The 17606-nt window shown below is 46.7% G+C and overlaps 1 protein-coding gene across 1 annotated transcript in view; it reads right to left on the bottom strand.

Annotated features, from left to right (window-relative positions):
- The window catches only part of baiap3 (BAI1 associated protein 3), an 80381-nt gene that overhangs the window by 1724 nt on the left and 61051 nt on the right, over positions 1–17606 (bottom strand). Inside the window, exons 20-32 of the mRNA XM_078240355.1 lie at positions 15491–15642; positions 14183–14306; positions 13764–13907; positions 12858–12935; positions 11460–11675; positions 10909–10977; positions 10353–10432; positions 7617–7725; positions 7196–7267; positions 6245–6328; positions 4462–4582; positions 1382–1505; positions 156–361 (exon numbers count right to left, since the gene is read on the bottom strand). Coding sequence (XP_078096481.1) covers positions 156–361; positions 1382–1505; positions 4462–4582; positions 6245–6328; positions 7196–7267; positions 7617–7725; positions 10353–10432; positions 10909–10977; positions 11460–11675; positions 12858–12935; positions 13764–13907; positions 14183–14306; positions 15491–15642 — 1579 coding nt within the window. The remainder of the gene's footprint in view (positions 1–155; positions 362–1381; positions 1506–4461; positions 4583–6244; positions 6329–7195; positions 7268–7616; positions 7726–10352; positions 10433–10908; positions 10978–11459; positions 11676–12857; positions 12936–13763; positions 13908–14182; positions 14307–15490; positions 15643–17606) is intronic.

Raw genomic sequence — 17606 nt, 5'->3', positions numbered from 1 at the left:
GCCATCACTGGTGGGTGGGTGAAATTACAGTGTGACATGTTTACATACACAGTCTCCATTATAAATATGAGCGTTTTTTTTGATGAAAGAAAATGTTGACAGGAATTTCATGCAGATGCAATATTAAAAGATATCATAGACAGATTTTTTTTTACCACTGGGTTCAGGGTGCGTCAGTTTCAGGAATACTGGGGAAATGTTTTTTACTTCTCTGGCGACGGCAGTTTTATGGACCCCGTGAACCTCTTGCAGCTGCAAGACGGCCTCCCCGGCAAAGTCATTGGTCGAGAGCCAGTCATGGTCCATGACTGTGAAGTGAATGCAGGCGGTGCTGTTATTGCACTGCTCCCGCGTTACTGTGCTAAAAGAGAGAAAGCAGATTGCACGTGATCCTGGAATGAGTGAGAGAGCAGTAAACTAACAGGGCGAAACAGGTGTAAAAGACCACTAACCTGGAGACTGGGATGATCACAACTCTACTTTTTAAAGGGATGAGTATCATTGACAAGGCTCACATTTATTGCCCATCCCTAATTGCCCTTAAGAAAATGATGGTGAGCCTTAGTGAACCAGTAGATGTGTTGGAGCTACACCCACACACACACACACAGCTATTAGGAAGGAAATTCCGGCATTTTGACCCAGTGGCTGTGAAGGAATGACGATTATAATTCCAAGCCAGGATAGTGTGGGGCTTGGAGGGAAATTGCAGGTGATGGTGGTGCAGTTTTGGAAGGTGCTGTCAAAGGAGGCTTGTTGCTGCACTGCATCTTGCAGATTGTACACACTGCGGATCAGTTGCGGGGGGAGTGACTGAGGCCATGGATTGGGTGCCAATCAAGCGGAGGGGTGTCCAGGCTCAAAGCTAGCTTGGTCCTGGTTCAGCAAAAGAGCTTCAATCAGTATCTCACTCCGTGTTGTCCTGTTCTGGGAGTGTTTAATGGTACAGTGTTAATGGAGCTCTGTATCTAACCCCGTGCTGTACCTGTCCTGAGAATGTTTGATGGGGACAGTGTAGAGGGAGCTTTACTCTACCTAACCCCACGCTCTACCTGTCCTGGGAGTGCTGGATGGGAACAGTATAGAGGGAGCTTTATTCTATCTAACCCCAGTGCTGTACCTGTCCTGGGAGTGCTTGATGGACACTAGAGGGAGCTTTACTCTGTATGTAATCCCGTGCTGTACCTGCCTTGGGAGTGTATGATGGGGACAGTGTAGAGGGAGCTTTATTCTATCTAACCCCGTCCAGTACCCACCCTGAGAGTGTTTGATGGACAGTGTAGAGGGAACTTTACTCTAACCCCGTGCTGTATCTGCCCTGGGAATGTTACTGATGGGACAAGAAATTCAACATTTTAGGTAATGAAACAAAAATACTGACAAGTTAAACTGTTCATCGAAGATTGGGTGCAGTGTTTTATTCTTGACTTGTGTTCGCTGGCTCTTTGCGCCTGGGAAGAGGTGGAGAGGAGCGAGTTCGATAATGACAAAAGGATCGCTGAGACCTGACAACACAGATAAAAAGAGAGTAATTGATGGTCTCCTGACTTTATCCACACGATCTCAGCCAAGAACAGAGTGCAGATATCTGGAGTAATTGCAGCATCTAGAACTGTATTTCCCCTTATGTACAGATAGTTGTCTCGCATATATGTGAGACATGCAGTGAATGAACATATCATATGATCCAAACTGGGTGATACAATGCAATACGGGAGCACTCCTAAAATGAACGGGAACCTTGCTTAAATATTTAAGTCAGGGTCCAGTGCAGTGTGGTTGAATAAGTGGTTCTTAGAGGGATGTCAGCAGGTCACTCTGACACAGCCAAAGAGCTGCTGGGGTCCCTCTAAGAACCATTGACACAGCATTAATATTTCTATTTCTACTGATAGCAGGAATGAAAATATTCCTTCAGTAACAACCTACCACTAGACAACCGTCCTCCTTCTATAAGCTTTTTTCCAACTCAGCCCTACAAAGGAGCTGCTGGATTTTCAGCTTCTTCCACACCGACGCTGCCCACCAAGCTTTGTCGAGTAGGTCAATCAGATTAAAATCAACTGCGACCATGAAAATATTTACGGTTTCCCTTTGGATACTTGTCCCTCCTGCTGTTGCCATTGCATGCCCACCCCTTTGCAGGTACAATTGGGTGTCAGCGTCTCCACTGGCCTGAATAACACCATTGGTGATAATCATCCAGGAACTCATATTACTGATCATCTTAGATTGAAAGAAGTTGCATTTTTATGTCCCAAAGTGCTTGGCAGTCAGCCAAGTACATCTTTGAGAAGTATAGTCACTTGTAATGCATAAAACGCAGCAACCATTTTGTGCACAGTATGATCGGACAAATAGTACTGAGATGTGATCAAATAATTTTCCCAATCTCTTCCCATAGCCCTGTATCAATCCAAACTAATCCCACAGCCCCGCTCTCAAAGAACAAAGAACAATACAGCACAGGAACAGGCCCTTCGGCCCTCCAAGCCCGTGCCGCTCCCCGGTCCAGGATTGAATCCTGAATCCAGGATCCCCGCCCAATTTTCCAGCCTATCTACATCCTAATATCCTATCCACCGAGCTGTCCCTCACAGCTACGATGCTTTGTTCATCACAACCTATTAACTCACCCCCACCCCCCCATTCCAGACCATGTGATGAGGGAGAGGCGAAAACCCCAGGGCCAATATGGGGGAAAAAAAAATCTGGGAAATTCCTCTCCGACCCCCTGAGGCGATCGAAACGAGTCCAGGAGATCACACTGGCCCTGATCGGAAAATGCTTCCCAACCCTATTCCTTTCCACTTCTGCTTTACGAACACCATCTGAATTCCCTGCCCCCGAGACAGGTTCCCAACTATCCGCAGTCTCGCTCTGTACTGGCACCAGCAAGATGATCATAGAATGAAGCCTTGAAATGAGAAACAAAGAACAATTAGCCCGCGCCGCTCCCTGGTCCAAACTAGACCACTCTTTTGTATCCCTCCATTCCCACTCCGTTCATATAGCTGTCTAGATAAGTCTTAAACGTTCCCAGTGTGTCCGCCTCCACCACCTTGCCCGGCAACACATTCCAGGCCCCCACGACCCTCTGTGTAAAATATGTCCTTCTGATATCTGTGTTAAACCTCCCCCCCTTCACCTTGAACCTATCACCCCTCGTGAACGTCACCACCGACCCGGGGAAAAGCTTCCGACCGTTCACCCTATCTATGCCTTTCATAATTTTATACACCTCTATTAAGTCTCCCCTCATCCTCCGTCTTTCCAAGGAGAACAACCCCAGTTTCCCCAATCTCTCCTCATAACCAAGCCCCTCCATACCAGGTAATATCCTGGTAAACCTCCTCTGTACTCTCTCCAAAGCCTCCACGTCCTTCTGGTAGTGTGGCGACCAGAACTGGACGCAGTATTCCAAATGCGGCCGAACCAACGTTCTATACATCTGCAACATCAGACCCCAACTTTTATACTCTATGCCCCATCCTATAAAGGCAAGCATGCCATATGCCTTCTTCACCACCTTCTCCACCTGTGACGTCACCTTCAAAGATCTCTTCCCATAGCCCTGTATCAATCCAAACTAATCCCACAGTCCCATACTCTCTCCATAGCCCTGTATCAATCCAAACTAATCCCACAGCCCCATACTCTCTCCATAACCCTGTATCAATCCAAACTAATCCCACAGCCCCGCTCTCTTCCCATAGCCCTGTATCAATCCAAACTAATCCCAGTCCTGCTTTCTCCCCGTAGTTCTGTATCAATCCAAACTAATCCCACAGCCCTGCTCTCTTCCTATAACCCTGTATCAATCCAAACTAATCCCACAGACCCACTCTCTCCCCATAGCCCTGTATCAATCCAAAACTAATCCCACAGCCCACTCTCCCTATAGCCCTCCATCTTCCTCTACGTAAAACATTTATCCAACTTGTGCCATCAGCTCTAGCCAGCTTTTAGCAAGTCCAAAATTGTTATTTATTTTGAAAGACAAATATGTGAAATTCGATCCAAGATCCTTTTTGGTTCTATGACTTTAGCCACCATTTTCAATTTGTCATGTAAAGTTATGTTAAATGCCTCCTATTGCTTTGGAATCAGGAGTTCTGTCAGTGTTTTGAATTTACAATTGACATACTAATGTGCTAATCCCACTAAAAGGATACAATTCAAACATTCACATAAACCTGAGGGAAATTCCAAATGGGGTGACCAATCACATAATTCCTCCCTAAGTTTTAGATTTCTTTTATACTCCCTCTTTCCTTTCTTTGATTTTACCAATATACCCACCTATCTCTTGTGTTGCACTTTTGAAAAAGAATTATGCACAACACACATTAACTTGTTAATATTTCCACTCATGCTGCTTGTGTATTTTTGCTTTTTACTGATTTGGACATGGTAAGCAATCAGTGTTGTGCCAGTGCTGGAAAACCTCATCACTCTCACCATTCGCATCCAAGGCAATCAGGTTGGTAGCGTGTAAAACGTCAATGCACAGTTTGGACTCAGCAGCTTCATAGTGACATTTGATGCAAAGCATCCCATACGGGCTGGATTCAGTGGACTTCTGAGAAGGAACAGCACAGTTAACGTCAATAAAGTGGATTTATTATTTCCCTCCTCCTCTCCCAAGATCTGGGTGCTGCAGCGTATCTGTCACCTTGGCTCATAAGAGCCTAAATCTAAATTCTACATCCATCTGACTGAGGCGCAATGGGAAGAAAACACAAACCATCTTCATCTCATAACTGTACATGTTCAGAGCAGCCCAGGGTGATTGTTGTAAGAACAGGAAACACAACTGATGATGAAACTAAGGTGATGAGACTAAGGTATCATGTTAGAACAATTCGAGGGAACTTTATTCAATATCTAACTGATGTTGCACCTCCCTAACAGTGTTCAATGAGCTAGTATAGAGGGAGCTTTACTCCGTATCTAACTTGTGTTGTATGTGCCCTTACAGTGTTCAATGGACTAGTGTAGAGGGAGCTTTACTCTGTATCTAACCTGTGTTATATCTGCTCTAACAGTGTATAATGGAACAACATCCAGGGAGCTTTACTGTGTATCTAACCTGTGTTATATCTGCTCTAACAGTGTTCAATGGGTTAGTATAGAGGGAGCTTTACTCCGTATCTAACTTGTGTTGTATGTGCCCTTACAGTGTTCAATGGACTAGTGTAGAGGGAGCTTTACTCTGTATCTAACCTGTGTTATATCTGCTCTAACAGTGTTCATGGGCTAGTGTAGAGGGAGCTTTACTCTGTATCTAACCTGTGTTGCATCTGCCTTTACAGTGTTCAATGGACTAGTGTAGAGGAAGCTTTACTCTGTATCTAACCTGTGTTGTATCTGCTCTAACAGTGTATAATGGAACAATGGAGAGGGAGCTTTACTGTGTATCTAACCTATGGTATATCTGCTCTAACAGTGTTCAATGGGATAGTATTGAGGGAGCTTTACTCTGTATCTAACTTGTGGTGTACCTGATCTGGTAGTGCTCAATGAACCAGTGTAGAGGGAGCTTTACTCTTGTTAGGAGAAATGAAAAGAGTTTGTAAAAGGAGGTTAGAGCTAACTCTCTTTACTCAGTAGCAGCACATGCTAGTCAGCTGGTGAACACTGTACACTAGTGAACCTTGCACACCCTAAGGGCCCATATCAGTAGCATGAGTTGCGGGATGAACCTCGTATCCTTTAAGGACCTGAATCAGCAGAACTCTCCAGCAAGGTCTAGGGAATCAACTTTGCTTACTGTTAGAAGGGCAGGAATTGACAGCAGATTAGGTTTAGCCTCCAATGAGTGAACTATGTACCTAGAACCACAGACGTCTGTTTAATGTAAACTTATATATAGACAAAATTAGAATTTAAACAATGTTCTGTGTATGTGGCTAACAGTGTATAAATATAGTGGAAAGCTGTGACTTGGTAGACGACTGTTTCAGGGAGTCTCTGAGATGGTGCTCTCTTTGCATGCTTGAATCTTGAATAAGCGACTGTAATCTGTACCTGGACTCCGGTGATCAGTTTGTAGACCTTTACCACAAACATTCTGTATCTAACACACGGTGTACTACCCTGGGAACATTTGATGCTGATATTATTTCCATGAAATGATATTGTCCTGTTTCCCAGAACTAATAGTAATCAAGATGAACAAAACATTCACCAGAAACAAACAAATGAATAGTGCAATTTAGAATTGATTGGGTAGACACAGTACCTGTTGGCGGATTTTGGTCTGGTAGGAGTGTTCAATCAGCTTCTTTGTTGAGCACTTATTTAATCGCAACTCTTCCTTCAGAGCCTGTGAAATTAATGTGCCAGTGAGTTAAAAAATGGTATATACACAGTCTGTCTGCAAAACAGAGCCCTGGTGTAAGACAGTGTTTTGACAATAAACTCCTTAAACTCCAAAACTGTGCAGTAATATATGTATTGACTTTGTGTACATCTTCCAGTACTTCACAGGGCTGATGTAGACAGCAAGCAGGAGCAGAGGGCTAATGAGTAGTCCAAAGCATTGACCAAGAAACCACTGAGGTTAGGGAGGGATGTACGAAGCAGCGGGATTTAGAGAGAGCATGTTCAACTGGATGAAAGGCCAGGAACATAGGAGATTCTGCTACCTGCAGTGAAGGTGGGGAGGGAGGGAGGAATGGAGAGAGAGCGGAATAGAGAGTGGGAGAATTGTACAGGAGGCCAGAGGACTGATGCTTTCTTAACCCTTATTCAGTTCCTCCGAGTAGCATAATAGAAACCTCAGTACAGAAGAGATCATCTGGATCACCTTGCCAGTACGGGTCCTTCTGTTATTTCAGAGCCGGTCCTGGTTCCTGGTCTTTTCCCCTTTAATATTTTCCCTCTGTGAGTGATTCTCTAACTTCTTCTGTGAATGAATCCGCTCGCATCACCTCATTGTGGAAATGGATCCCACACCCAGTCCCCATTTCTGTCAAATACTTACCTGATCGGGTTTAATCTGTTACCAAGACAAATCCCGAGCTTCCTCCTGTCAATGATTCACTGACCATTCAAAAGATTCTTTCCTCTTTCACCCTGACATTTTTGAACTCGTTATTTGATCGCCTCATAATGTTCCAGAGTTTGGTTAAGTAATTTCTAGGCGGTCCAAGGGACAGTTAGTGCTGAATGAGCAACCAGTGCCATTTACCTTATATTGGTCATTCTGCAAGTTGTCAAGTGCCAATCCCTGTCCCTCAGCGTGGAAAAATACCACAAGAGTCTACAGAGAAGCAGAGAGACATAGTCAACATCAGAGACAGGAAACAGAGTCCGCGCGGGGAGGCCGGGAGGGTCCGTGCGGGGAGGCCGGGAGGGCCCGCGCGGGGAGACCGGGAGGGTCCGCGCGGGGAGGCCGGGAGGGCCCGCGCGGGGAGGCCGGGAGGGTCCGCGCGGGGGGACCGGGAGGGCCCGCGTGGGGAGGCCGGGAGGGTCTCCATTCATGGAGCCAGGGATAGGTTGTGAGGGGATGAATGAAATCAGCTGATGTATAGAATGATAAACACGTGGTGGGATATTAAGGTGTGATACGCTGGTAACTGAGAACTGTATCCTTGTCCCTCTGTTCTAACCTCCAGAGTAAAGTGAAATCGCTCGTAGAATTCAGCAGACATCCCAATGTTTGCGGCCAATTCCTCAACGAACAAATCCAACAACAGTTTCCACAGAGCAATCAATATCCTGGAGAAGAACCAAAAAATAATTGGCTGATAAGGTGGAATAGAACATGTACACCAAGTGACACGCACACCGAGCGGCATGTACACTGAGCTGCTTGCACACCGAGCTGCTTGCACACCAAGCGCCAAGCGGCACGCACACCAAGCGCCAAGCACACCAAGCGCCAAGCGGCATGCACACCGAGATGCATGTACACTGAGCTGCATGCACAAAATCACACATGACACATCTTTAATTCCTGACTTTTATCAAGAGGAATCCTTTCCTTTGAAGATGCCTAAAGTGCTCACACTTTCTACAATGGTGAGTGACCAGGCAAGTACAGAATTAAGCTTATCTACAGGGTTTGATCAAAAGCTGCCAGGGAAGATGCAGCATGAGTTAAATACAGAGTAAATCTCCCTCCAAGTTGTCAGATATACTCCCAGGACAGGTACCACACAGATTAGATGCTGTTTGTTAAACACCCTCTACTTTATCCAATTAAACATCCCCAGGGAAGATACAAAAACAGCATGTTTTTAATGTAATAAAAATCCTAAGGGGCTTCACAGAAGTATTAAAAAGCAAGATGTCACACTGGTTTACATTAGGGTGCATGACCAAAAGCTTGATCAAAGGAAAGAGAATTTAAAGAGCATGGGAGAGATAGACTGAGAGGCTTAGAACTTAGAACGTAGACAGCTGAAGGTATAGAAGCCAATGGTGGAATAATTTACATCAGGGATTCTCAATTAGGCCAGATGTCTCGTTGTGTTGTGGAGCTGGAGGAAGTTACAGAGCTGTGTGGAGTTTGCACATTCTCCTCTTGTCTGCGTGGGTTTCCTCCGGGTGCTCCGGTTTCCTCCCACAGTCCAAAGATGTGCAGGTTAGGTTGATTGGCCATGCTAAAATTGCCCCTTAGTGTCCTGAGATGTGTAGGTTAGAGGGATTAGCGGGTAATATGTGTAGGGATATGGGGGTAGGGCCTGGGCGGGATTGTGGTCGGTGCAGACTTGATGGGCCGAATGGCCTGTTTCTGCACTGTAGGGTTTCTATTATGAGATAGAAAGGGGCAAGGCCATGGGGGAGTTGAAAACAAGGATGAGAATTTTAAAATTGAGCTATTGCTTGACCAGGAACTAGGGCAGCGAGCACAGGGGTGATAGATGAACAGGACAAGGTGCAAGTAAAAATACAATGAAGTAGATCTGATGAAAGGTCATAACCTGAAACATTAACTCTGTTTCTCTCTCCAAAGACCTGGTAAGTATTTCCAGCGTTTGCTATTTCTGTTGAGACTAAGGAAAGTTTTGACAGACTTTGAGATGGATAAATGTGGGAAGCTGCACAGGAGTGCATTGGAATATTCGAATGTAGAGTTAACAAAGGATGAGGATTCCAGCAGCAGAGGGGTGGAATCAGGCGATGTTATGGAGGTGGAAATAGGCAGTCCTGGTGATGGTCCGTGTATATAACTGGAAGCTCATCTCGGGGTCAAATCTGACACCACGTTTGCAGTCAATCTGGCTCAGCTTTAGGCAGAGATCTAAGTTAGGGATGGAGTCAGTATTTAGGGAACAGAGTTTAAAGCAGGCACCAAAGGCAATGGCTTCAGTCTTCCCAATATTTAATTGGAAGAAATTTCTGCTCATCCAGAACTGGATGGTGGACAACAGGTTTGATAAATTTGCAACAGTGAAGGAGTCGAGAGAGAGATGGTGGTCAGATCGAGCTGGGTGTTGTCTGCTGCGTACACAGTGTTTTTGGATGGTGTCACTGAGAGGTAGCACATAGATGAGAAATAAGAGGGTCCAAGGAGAGATTCTTGGGTGGAACACCAGAGTAATGGGCTGGGAACAAGAGAAGCCATTGCAAGCGATGTTCTGGATAAGAACAGACCGTGTGAGAACAATGCCACTCACCTGGGGCTGTGAGAGGAGTTGGACACAGGTAGTTTGGAAGAATGGTTGATAAGGAGAATAGTTCACCTTGTCACAATTACATAGGATGTAATTTGTGACTTTGATCAGAGATATTTTGTTAAGTGGCAGGGGTGGAAACCTGATTGGAGGGATTGAAGCATGGAATACCAGGAAAAATGGGTACAGAAGTTGGAGCAGGGATGATAGTTTGTGAGGATGGTGGATTGATTTCAAGGGTCGATGTTTATTCTCAGAGAGGGATGAGGATGCTTGTACAGCAAGGGTTAGATGTGGGGTTACATTGGGGTCCACATTGTCCCATCAATCACTCCCAGGGCAGGTACAACATGGGTTAGGTACAGAGTAAAATTCCCTCTTCCAGGGCAGGAACAACAGGGGTTAGATACAGAGTAAAGTTCTCTCTAAATTATTAGATCAAATATTTCCAGGGCAGGTACAACACAAATTAGATAAAGCTAAACTCCCTCACAGGAAACTGAGTGAGGAACTTTTCAGTCCGGTTTGGATTTGAGCACAGGTCCTATGAGAGATAGGGTTTAAGGCTGAGTGTAACATTAATCGCAGTTGAGCAATGGGACTCTTAGTCCTATCAGGCCTATCTATAATCTTGAGCTGTAACTGAAGTCAGCGAACTCTACTGCACTCGATCCATCTTTCTCTTACTATATTTATTTCAGTGAACTTTGACTCATTCCTTCTTACCTACGGAGATTCTTCTTCACTAGCCATTCACTCAGGATGATTAGATTGTCATCCAAGAACTTCATAAGAGGAGAGACAGCCTGAAACCCACACAGAAACAGTCATTAATTGAACGGATGCAATTCTCAAATCAACTGGCCATATTTATGTGTGGCTGTAATTCTGTGAACTATTCAGGAGGGAGGGCATCACAGCTGAGCCCAATTCTGTTCTCATCCAATAGTCACACAAACTTCAGCAAAAGCCATTAGAAACCTGGTTCATTTTCTCCTCTGGACCCAGTGAAATAGAGACCCCCTCCCTCTTTCGATAGACCAGCAGAGGACGGGTCAAACCCCAGTCTGTGCTGGCTAGTCTGGCCCAGCCCTGCACTGTTTATGTTCACTGACACCTCGCTATAGGTTTAGTGCATCTCAGCACCATTGATTACCGGTTAAAGGGCACCAGTGACAGTTGTGTGGATATGTGAGGAGGGGATAGCCTCACAACTGAAGTGTGTGTCTGCTGTGACGAGATTCCAAATGTTCCTATATGGAACAGTCTCCAAGGCACCTACATCATCGGGCTGGATGGAGTCCGGCGACAGGCTGATGTGCTGAATGTATTTCCGCAAATCAATGACCATCTGTAAAAAACGACACAAACAGTTTGGTATTGGACTGGGTTAGGCTTGAAAACATCCTCGTCAAAGTGTCCCGTTTCCCCCTGAAAGTCATTCAGAGTTTGGGTTGTGGCCACTCCTGGCAAACATCACCAACAAACCAAACCGATCCCCACCAAACCAAACCGATCCCCACCAAACCAAACCGATCCCCACCAAACCAAATCGATCCCCACCAAATGAAACCAATCCCCACCAAATGAAACCAATCCCCACCAAATGAAACCAATCCCCACCAAAACAAACCAAGCCCCACCAAACCAAACCGAACCCAACAAACCAAACTGATTCCTACCCAAGCAAAGTAAACTCCACCACGGCAAATAGATCCTTCTCACTGGAGTAAACTGATCCCCCAGTGTTTGCCCATCACAATACACTGATCAAGATCAAGTTCACATTATGTTCCTGTGCGCTAACCCACCAGTACGTTCTGTGCTAGTTACCTTCTCCACGAGCTGGTTGATCATATAGTTAGACTGCCGCTGCATGCCTGCATCAATGCTTTGTAGCTGGGTGCCCAATGCTCTTTGCACCTGCTGCTTTCCTTCCAGTCCACACAGTTGCTCCAGGGCAGCCTCCACTCCCTGCCAGTCCAATTCCTTCGGCAAGTTCCAGGTGTAGGTGTGCACATGCTCGATGTTATTCAGGGCGATGCACAGCTGAGGAGGGAGAGGAAAGCAGTCATGACAGGGAGGGGGAAAGGGCAGGAATAATGGCAGGAAATCTTGTAGATCAGACAGAACAAGCAAAGGGCATGAATGTGGTCACAGGCACGACCCTGGAATATCTTCCACTCGTCCATCTTCCGAGGGAATTGAGGAACCTCAGGGGAGAACCAGCAGGAATTAAGCTTGTAATGTTTTATTTTCTCTTTGCTCTGAAGGTGGGGGAGTAAACTTTCTGGATTTGAGTCCAACACCACAGCTGACAGCAACGAACCTTGATCAATCAGTCACATTCCCAAGGTCCAAGTGGGACAGAACTGCATTGTTCCATATATTATTTCACTAACTTTGTCCCTTCATTCTAAATCCAAACAGATGTTTATAAACTAATGACTTAAAGGGCATTTTCCACTAAAGCATGAAAGGAGGCCGCCATTGTGGAAAGAGACATTTTCTGTTCAAAGTGAAAAAGCTGAATTTTAACACCAAACAAATCTGAGATTTCAATCTGCCCACTTTTGAGTTTAACAGGCGGGACTAGGGAAGAAATATTTAAGTATTTAAAGAGCCAGCAGCCCCTAATTGAACCTGTTTTGGGGGGCTAATCCAGGCCAGTCGTGTTTCCAGGCCTCAGGCCTCTGAACCTGTTTTACGGGATTAATCCAGGCCAGAAAAGACATTCACATAGCGATTGGTTTGGGTCTGGAATGCTCTGCCTGGAAGTGTGCTAGAGGCAGGTTCAACTGAGGCATTCAAGAGGGCATTAGATGATTATTCAATTATAAACAATGTGCAGGGGTACAGGGGAATGGCAGCTGAATGGCACTAAGTCATAATGCTCGTTTGGAGAGCCGGTGCAGACACAATGGGGCAAAGGGTCTTCTTCTGCACCGTAACGATTCTGTGGAACAGGAGACATCACCACAAGCAGCACACAGATCCAGAACTATACCCAGAGCCCAGAAAAGACACTCTGTTACTCTGCATCATCAGTGCAAAAACAACAGGGAGAGTGAATGGGAAGGGGTTTGACTCACTGGGATTTACACAATGGGAGTGAATGGGAAGGGGTTTGACTCACTGGGATTCTAAGCAGACTTATTAACCGTATGATTATCCAATATGAAAGCTGAACCGTCATTGGCTGTAGTGTCTCCTGTTCACAGGAATACTCACCTGTTGAGTAATTTTCTTCTGGTCATCTGCTTTTTGTCTCACCATTTCCGAGTACATCACGGCCGCATTACAAATATCCTAGAAGAAACCGTGGAAATATCAATCAGTCCTGGGAATACCGGCTGCAGGATACAACTGGATACTGCAGTTACTCCCCCAGTGCCAACAACACACACACACTCAGCACAGTAATACAACAATCAGCAAATAATTAAACAGCAACAACTTCGATATCCATAATGCATCGAACACAGAAAATATCCCAGTCACTTATGCTGGAGGAGAAAAAAAATACTGACATCATAAAATCCCAACAGTACAGAAGGCGGCCATTTGGCCCATCAATCTTGCACTGACAACAAACCCACCCTATCCCCGTAACCACCCTGCTAATCCCCCGACATTAACGGGCAATTTAGCATAGCCAATCAACCTAACCCGCACATCTTTGAAATGTGAGAGGAAACCGGAGCACCCGGAGGAAACCCGCGCAGACACGGGGAGAATGTGCAAACTCCATACAGACAGTCCCCGAGGCTGGAATTGAACCCGGGTCCCTGGTGCTGTGAGGCAGGTAGCAGTGCTAACCACTGTGCCACCATTCCGTGAAGGAAGACAGGGCTCCCCCAGTTATAATTGTCATCTGACAGCGATACATTCCTGAGTCATGTTGCTCTTGCTCTGTAACCGGAAGCTGAGGAGTTGTGTCGAACAACAGTCATAGCGACTTTCCCTCTGACCTCCAATCATTCCTAAGCCTTTTCACTGCAATTGGACGATACATTAGTAGTAGATACTGAGCGGGAGACTACAACATGACCAATATGCTATGTTGGTGAGGCTCCCTCAAGAAACAGTATCCTTGCAGAAGCCTGCAGAGATCATAGAAATTGTGCTCATACTCACATCAGTGATTTTTGTTACAAAGACAAAGGCTCCCATGGGGTCAGGCCAGGCTAGCTGCAGCCAGAAACTCTTGATCTGAGTGAAGCAGGTCACTACATCGACCGCTGAGCTGCTGTGTTTGGATAATGCGTCAACAGGATCAAGCTGGGGAGGAAACCACAAACATTCACCGCCATTGTCAACCAAGTAAGTAACACTCAGTGTGAAATTCACTCAGAGTTACTGCATTGAGAGAAAAGGCCATCACGGACTCCACCCACACATTCAGGACAAGTGTTTATCTTGAGTTAACTGACCCAAGACTTCTGCCATGCCCCCTCACTGTACCACAATGCTGGCACAGTTACAATACAATTACTGAGCACGCCTAAATAGAAGAGGAAATTATTTTGACAACATGTTTGACTGGGGTCATTTACCTGATCCACCATCAGTGCCTTTGTAATACGTTCACATGACTTCTCATAAACAATCTGGAGCCACTTGTTAATGGACATCTGAAACCAGTCGTGGAAATTTGTGAGTGCCAGAGGTTTCGAGTCCCTATAGGGGGAGGGGGGAAAAACAGGTTTAGAGCATTGGTGGGATCCACTGTGATTGACTACCCCCTGTCCACAGGACCCAGTGTGATCGACTGCCGCATGTTCACAGGATCCAATGTGATCAACTATTCCCTGTCCACAGGATTCGTTGTGATTGACTATTCCCCGTCCACAGGATCCAGTGTGATCGACTGCCCCATGTTCACAGGATCCAATATGTTGGACAACTCCCCGTCCACTGGATCAAGTGTGACAGACCATTCCCTGTCCATGGGATCCAGTGTGATAGACCACTCTCCCTATCCACTGTTTCCAGTGAATTTTTTATTCAAGCCCCTGGATTGGGACTTGAACCCACAGCTTGTGATACCAGAGGTGCAAGTGCCACCCACTGAACCACACTGACACGTGACTATGATGCTCAATTCTGGGCACTGCATTTCGGGAGTGATGTAAAGGGCTTGCAGTGAGTGCAGCAGAGAATTACCAAAATAGTACCAGACACTTGAGCAGCTGGGGTTGTTCTCAGCAGAGAAGGTTACATGGAGATTTGACAGAGGTGTCCAAAATGATGAATAGTTTTGAGAGAGTAAATAAAGAGGAACTCTTTCCAGTGGCAGAAAGGTCAGGAAGCAGAGGGCATGAAATTCAGTGACTGGCAAAAGAAGCAGAGGGTGACTTGAGAAAGTACTGTTTTACTCAGCGAATTGTTACGATCTGGAATGCTGCTGACAGGATGGTGGGAGCAGATTCAATAGGAACATTTAAAAAGGGAATTGGATGAAGATTTGAAAGGGAAAACGATTCCGTGGTTATTGGGTAAAGGACAGGAGAATGGGATAACTCGATAGCTCTCTCAAAGAACTGGTACAGGCACTGAATGTGCTGAATGATTCAATCCTCTGATAGGGAGAATCCAGTGTGATGGTTTCAAAATCCAAGTCATTGTACAAAGCTTGCCCATGTCATAAGTCAGCTCTACCCACACCTACAGATCCCTCCAGTCCCAAGCCTTGAGCTCTGACGCAGGGGTAACTGTCGCCCGGCCTCTGCACCTTCAGTTCCAATGGTCTCCCTCCCTCGCCACATAACCCATTTCAGCCTCATTTTCCATTGCTCCCCGTAATTCCCGCTCAGTGTTCCAAACCCCATTGAAGTGAATAGTGGCAGCTTCTGTTGACTCACTTTAATGGAAGCAGTTCCTTGAGTTGTTTCAGCTCCTTGAGGGACAGGTACAGCTCAAACAGCGTCTCTCCCATCTGCTGGCTCATCTTCGACCTCTCTTCTTCCATGGCCACACCCAACTCCTCCATCAGTGCCAGAACGTCATCAGCCACCTGCACCAAGCAGATCATTTTCAGGGAAATAGTTTGTGACAATAACCTACTCATCTTGCCTGGGGGTGAGGGGAGAAGAACCTATCTGCCTCATGATAATCAGATGATCTTGGGCATGGTCTGGTGCTAGGCTCTTCCCCCATTCTATCCTGGTCACACAGAGATTGGTGGGTAGCGGGTGAGGGGGGGGAGCAGCCCCCACATGTTAGTCTGGAGGTGCTGAACACAGTTAATGTCCTGATTCAGCATACAGGGAGTTAGTTCCCAGTTGTGGCCAGCCAGTTAGCATGAAGCTGAAATGCCAGGAAATAAAGTCTCTTCTCCCAGGCCGGGTGGGGGGGGGGGGGGGGGAGATAGAAAACGTCCCCCTCGCATATCCTGACAGCCAGTTTCAGAGAATCCCAAGAGGGGTCCAAGATCATCCAGCTAGACAGGAAACCCAAAATAAGCCAATGGGGAAAATGGCCAAATGACAAATGAGAGGCGTGAGGGTGGCATATGGGGAGGGGGTGAGATGGGAGTGGAGGAGAGGCAGTGAGATGGGAGTGGAGGAGGGGCAGAAAGATGGGAGTGAAGGGGGGGCAGAGAGATGGGGAGGGGGTGAGATGGGAGTGAAGGAGGGACAAAGAAATGGGAGTGGAGGAGGAGCAGAGAGATGGAAGTGAAGGGGGGGCAGAGAGATGGGGAGAGGGTGAGATGGGAGTGAAGGAGGGGCAGAGAGATGGGGAGGGGGTGAGATGGGAGTGAAGGAGGGGCAGAGAGATGGGGAGAGGGTGAGATGGGAGTGAAGGAGGGGCAGAGAGACGGGGAGGGGGTGAGATCGGAATGAAGGAGGGGCAGAGAGATGGGGAGGGGGTGAGATTGGAGTGAAGGAGGGGCAGAGAGACGGGGAGGGGGTGAGATGGGAGTGAAGGAGAGGCAGAAAGATGGGGAGAGGGTGAGATGGGAGTGAAGGAGGGGCAGAGAGTTGGGGCGGGGGTGAGATGGGAGTGAAGGAGGGGCAGAAAGATGGGGAGGGGGTGAGATGGGAGAGGCGGAGGAACAAAGATGTGAGAAGAAGGACTGAGAGATGGGAGTAGAAAAGGAAAGGGAGAGAGAGATTGGGAAAGGAGGAAAAGAGAATTGGGGAGAGGATGGAGGGAGAGAGACAGAGCAAGGGAGAGAGAAATGGAAAGAAGGCAAAAGGTCAACACTGGGAGAAGAAAAAAAAGACAAATTAAAGCGAGGGGTCTGAACACTGCATCAAATAAACTGAGACACTTTATTTTCCACTTTATGGAGCACTGGACTCTCTCATTTGGGGGGGGGGGTTCAGAGCCTCACACATGTGGGAGAAGAGGGGACCTGGGAGTCTCTGGGGTTAAAGACTGTGTGGGTTAGGGGCGTGGACTCTCGCATGAGGGAATCTCACACACGGTGTGTGGTAAACCACCGTTAGCTTATTACCTGTATATGTGACATGCCTGGACACATCCCTGCCGGCCCTACCCGAGACTCCTCCCCCCCCGGTCCAGGTATAAAGGCGACTGCTCCCCACCCCCCTGCCTCAGTCTGGACCAGTTCATCGGCATGGGTGTGCTCCAAGTTTTTTGCTAATAAAAGCCTATTTGTCCTTGCATACAAACTAGTCTTTGCTCGATTGATGGTGCATCACGGTGGAGGGTTTGGAGTTTCTCGCTCATGGGGGCTCAGAGTTCTGGGAATGGAATTCTCACACGTGGGGAGCTTGGAGTTTCTCACACAGTGGGGGGGGCTCGGAGTCTCTGGAGTGTAAAGACTCTGTGAATTAGCAGCTTGGAGTCTCACATGGGGGAATATCATACATGGTGGGGGGCTTGGAGTTTCTCACATAGTGGGGGGCTCAGAGCCTCTGGGAATGGAATTTCTCACACATGGGGTCTTGGAGTCTCTGGGGATTAAAGACTGTGTGGATTAGGAGCTTTGAGTCTCACATGGGGGAATAT

Source organism: Mustelus asterias, chromosome 23, assembly GCF_964213995.1.
Source record: "Mustelus asterias chromosome 23, sMusAst1.hap1.1, whole genome shotgun sequence".
In the NCBI taxonomy this organism is placed as follows: domain Eukaryota; kingdom Metazoa; phylum Chordata; class Chondrichthyes; order Carcharhiniformes; family Triakidae; genus Mustelus; species Mustelus asterias.
This window is presented reverse-complemented; position numbering and strand designations above follow the sequence as displayed.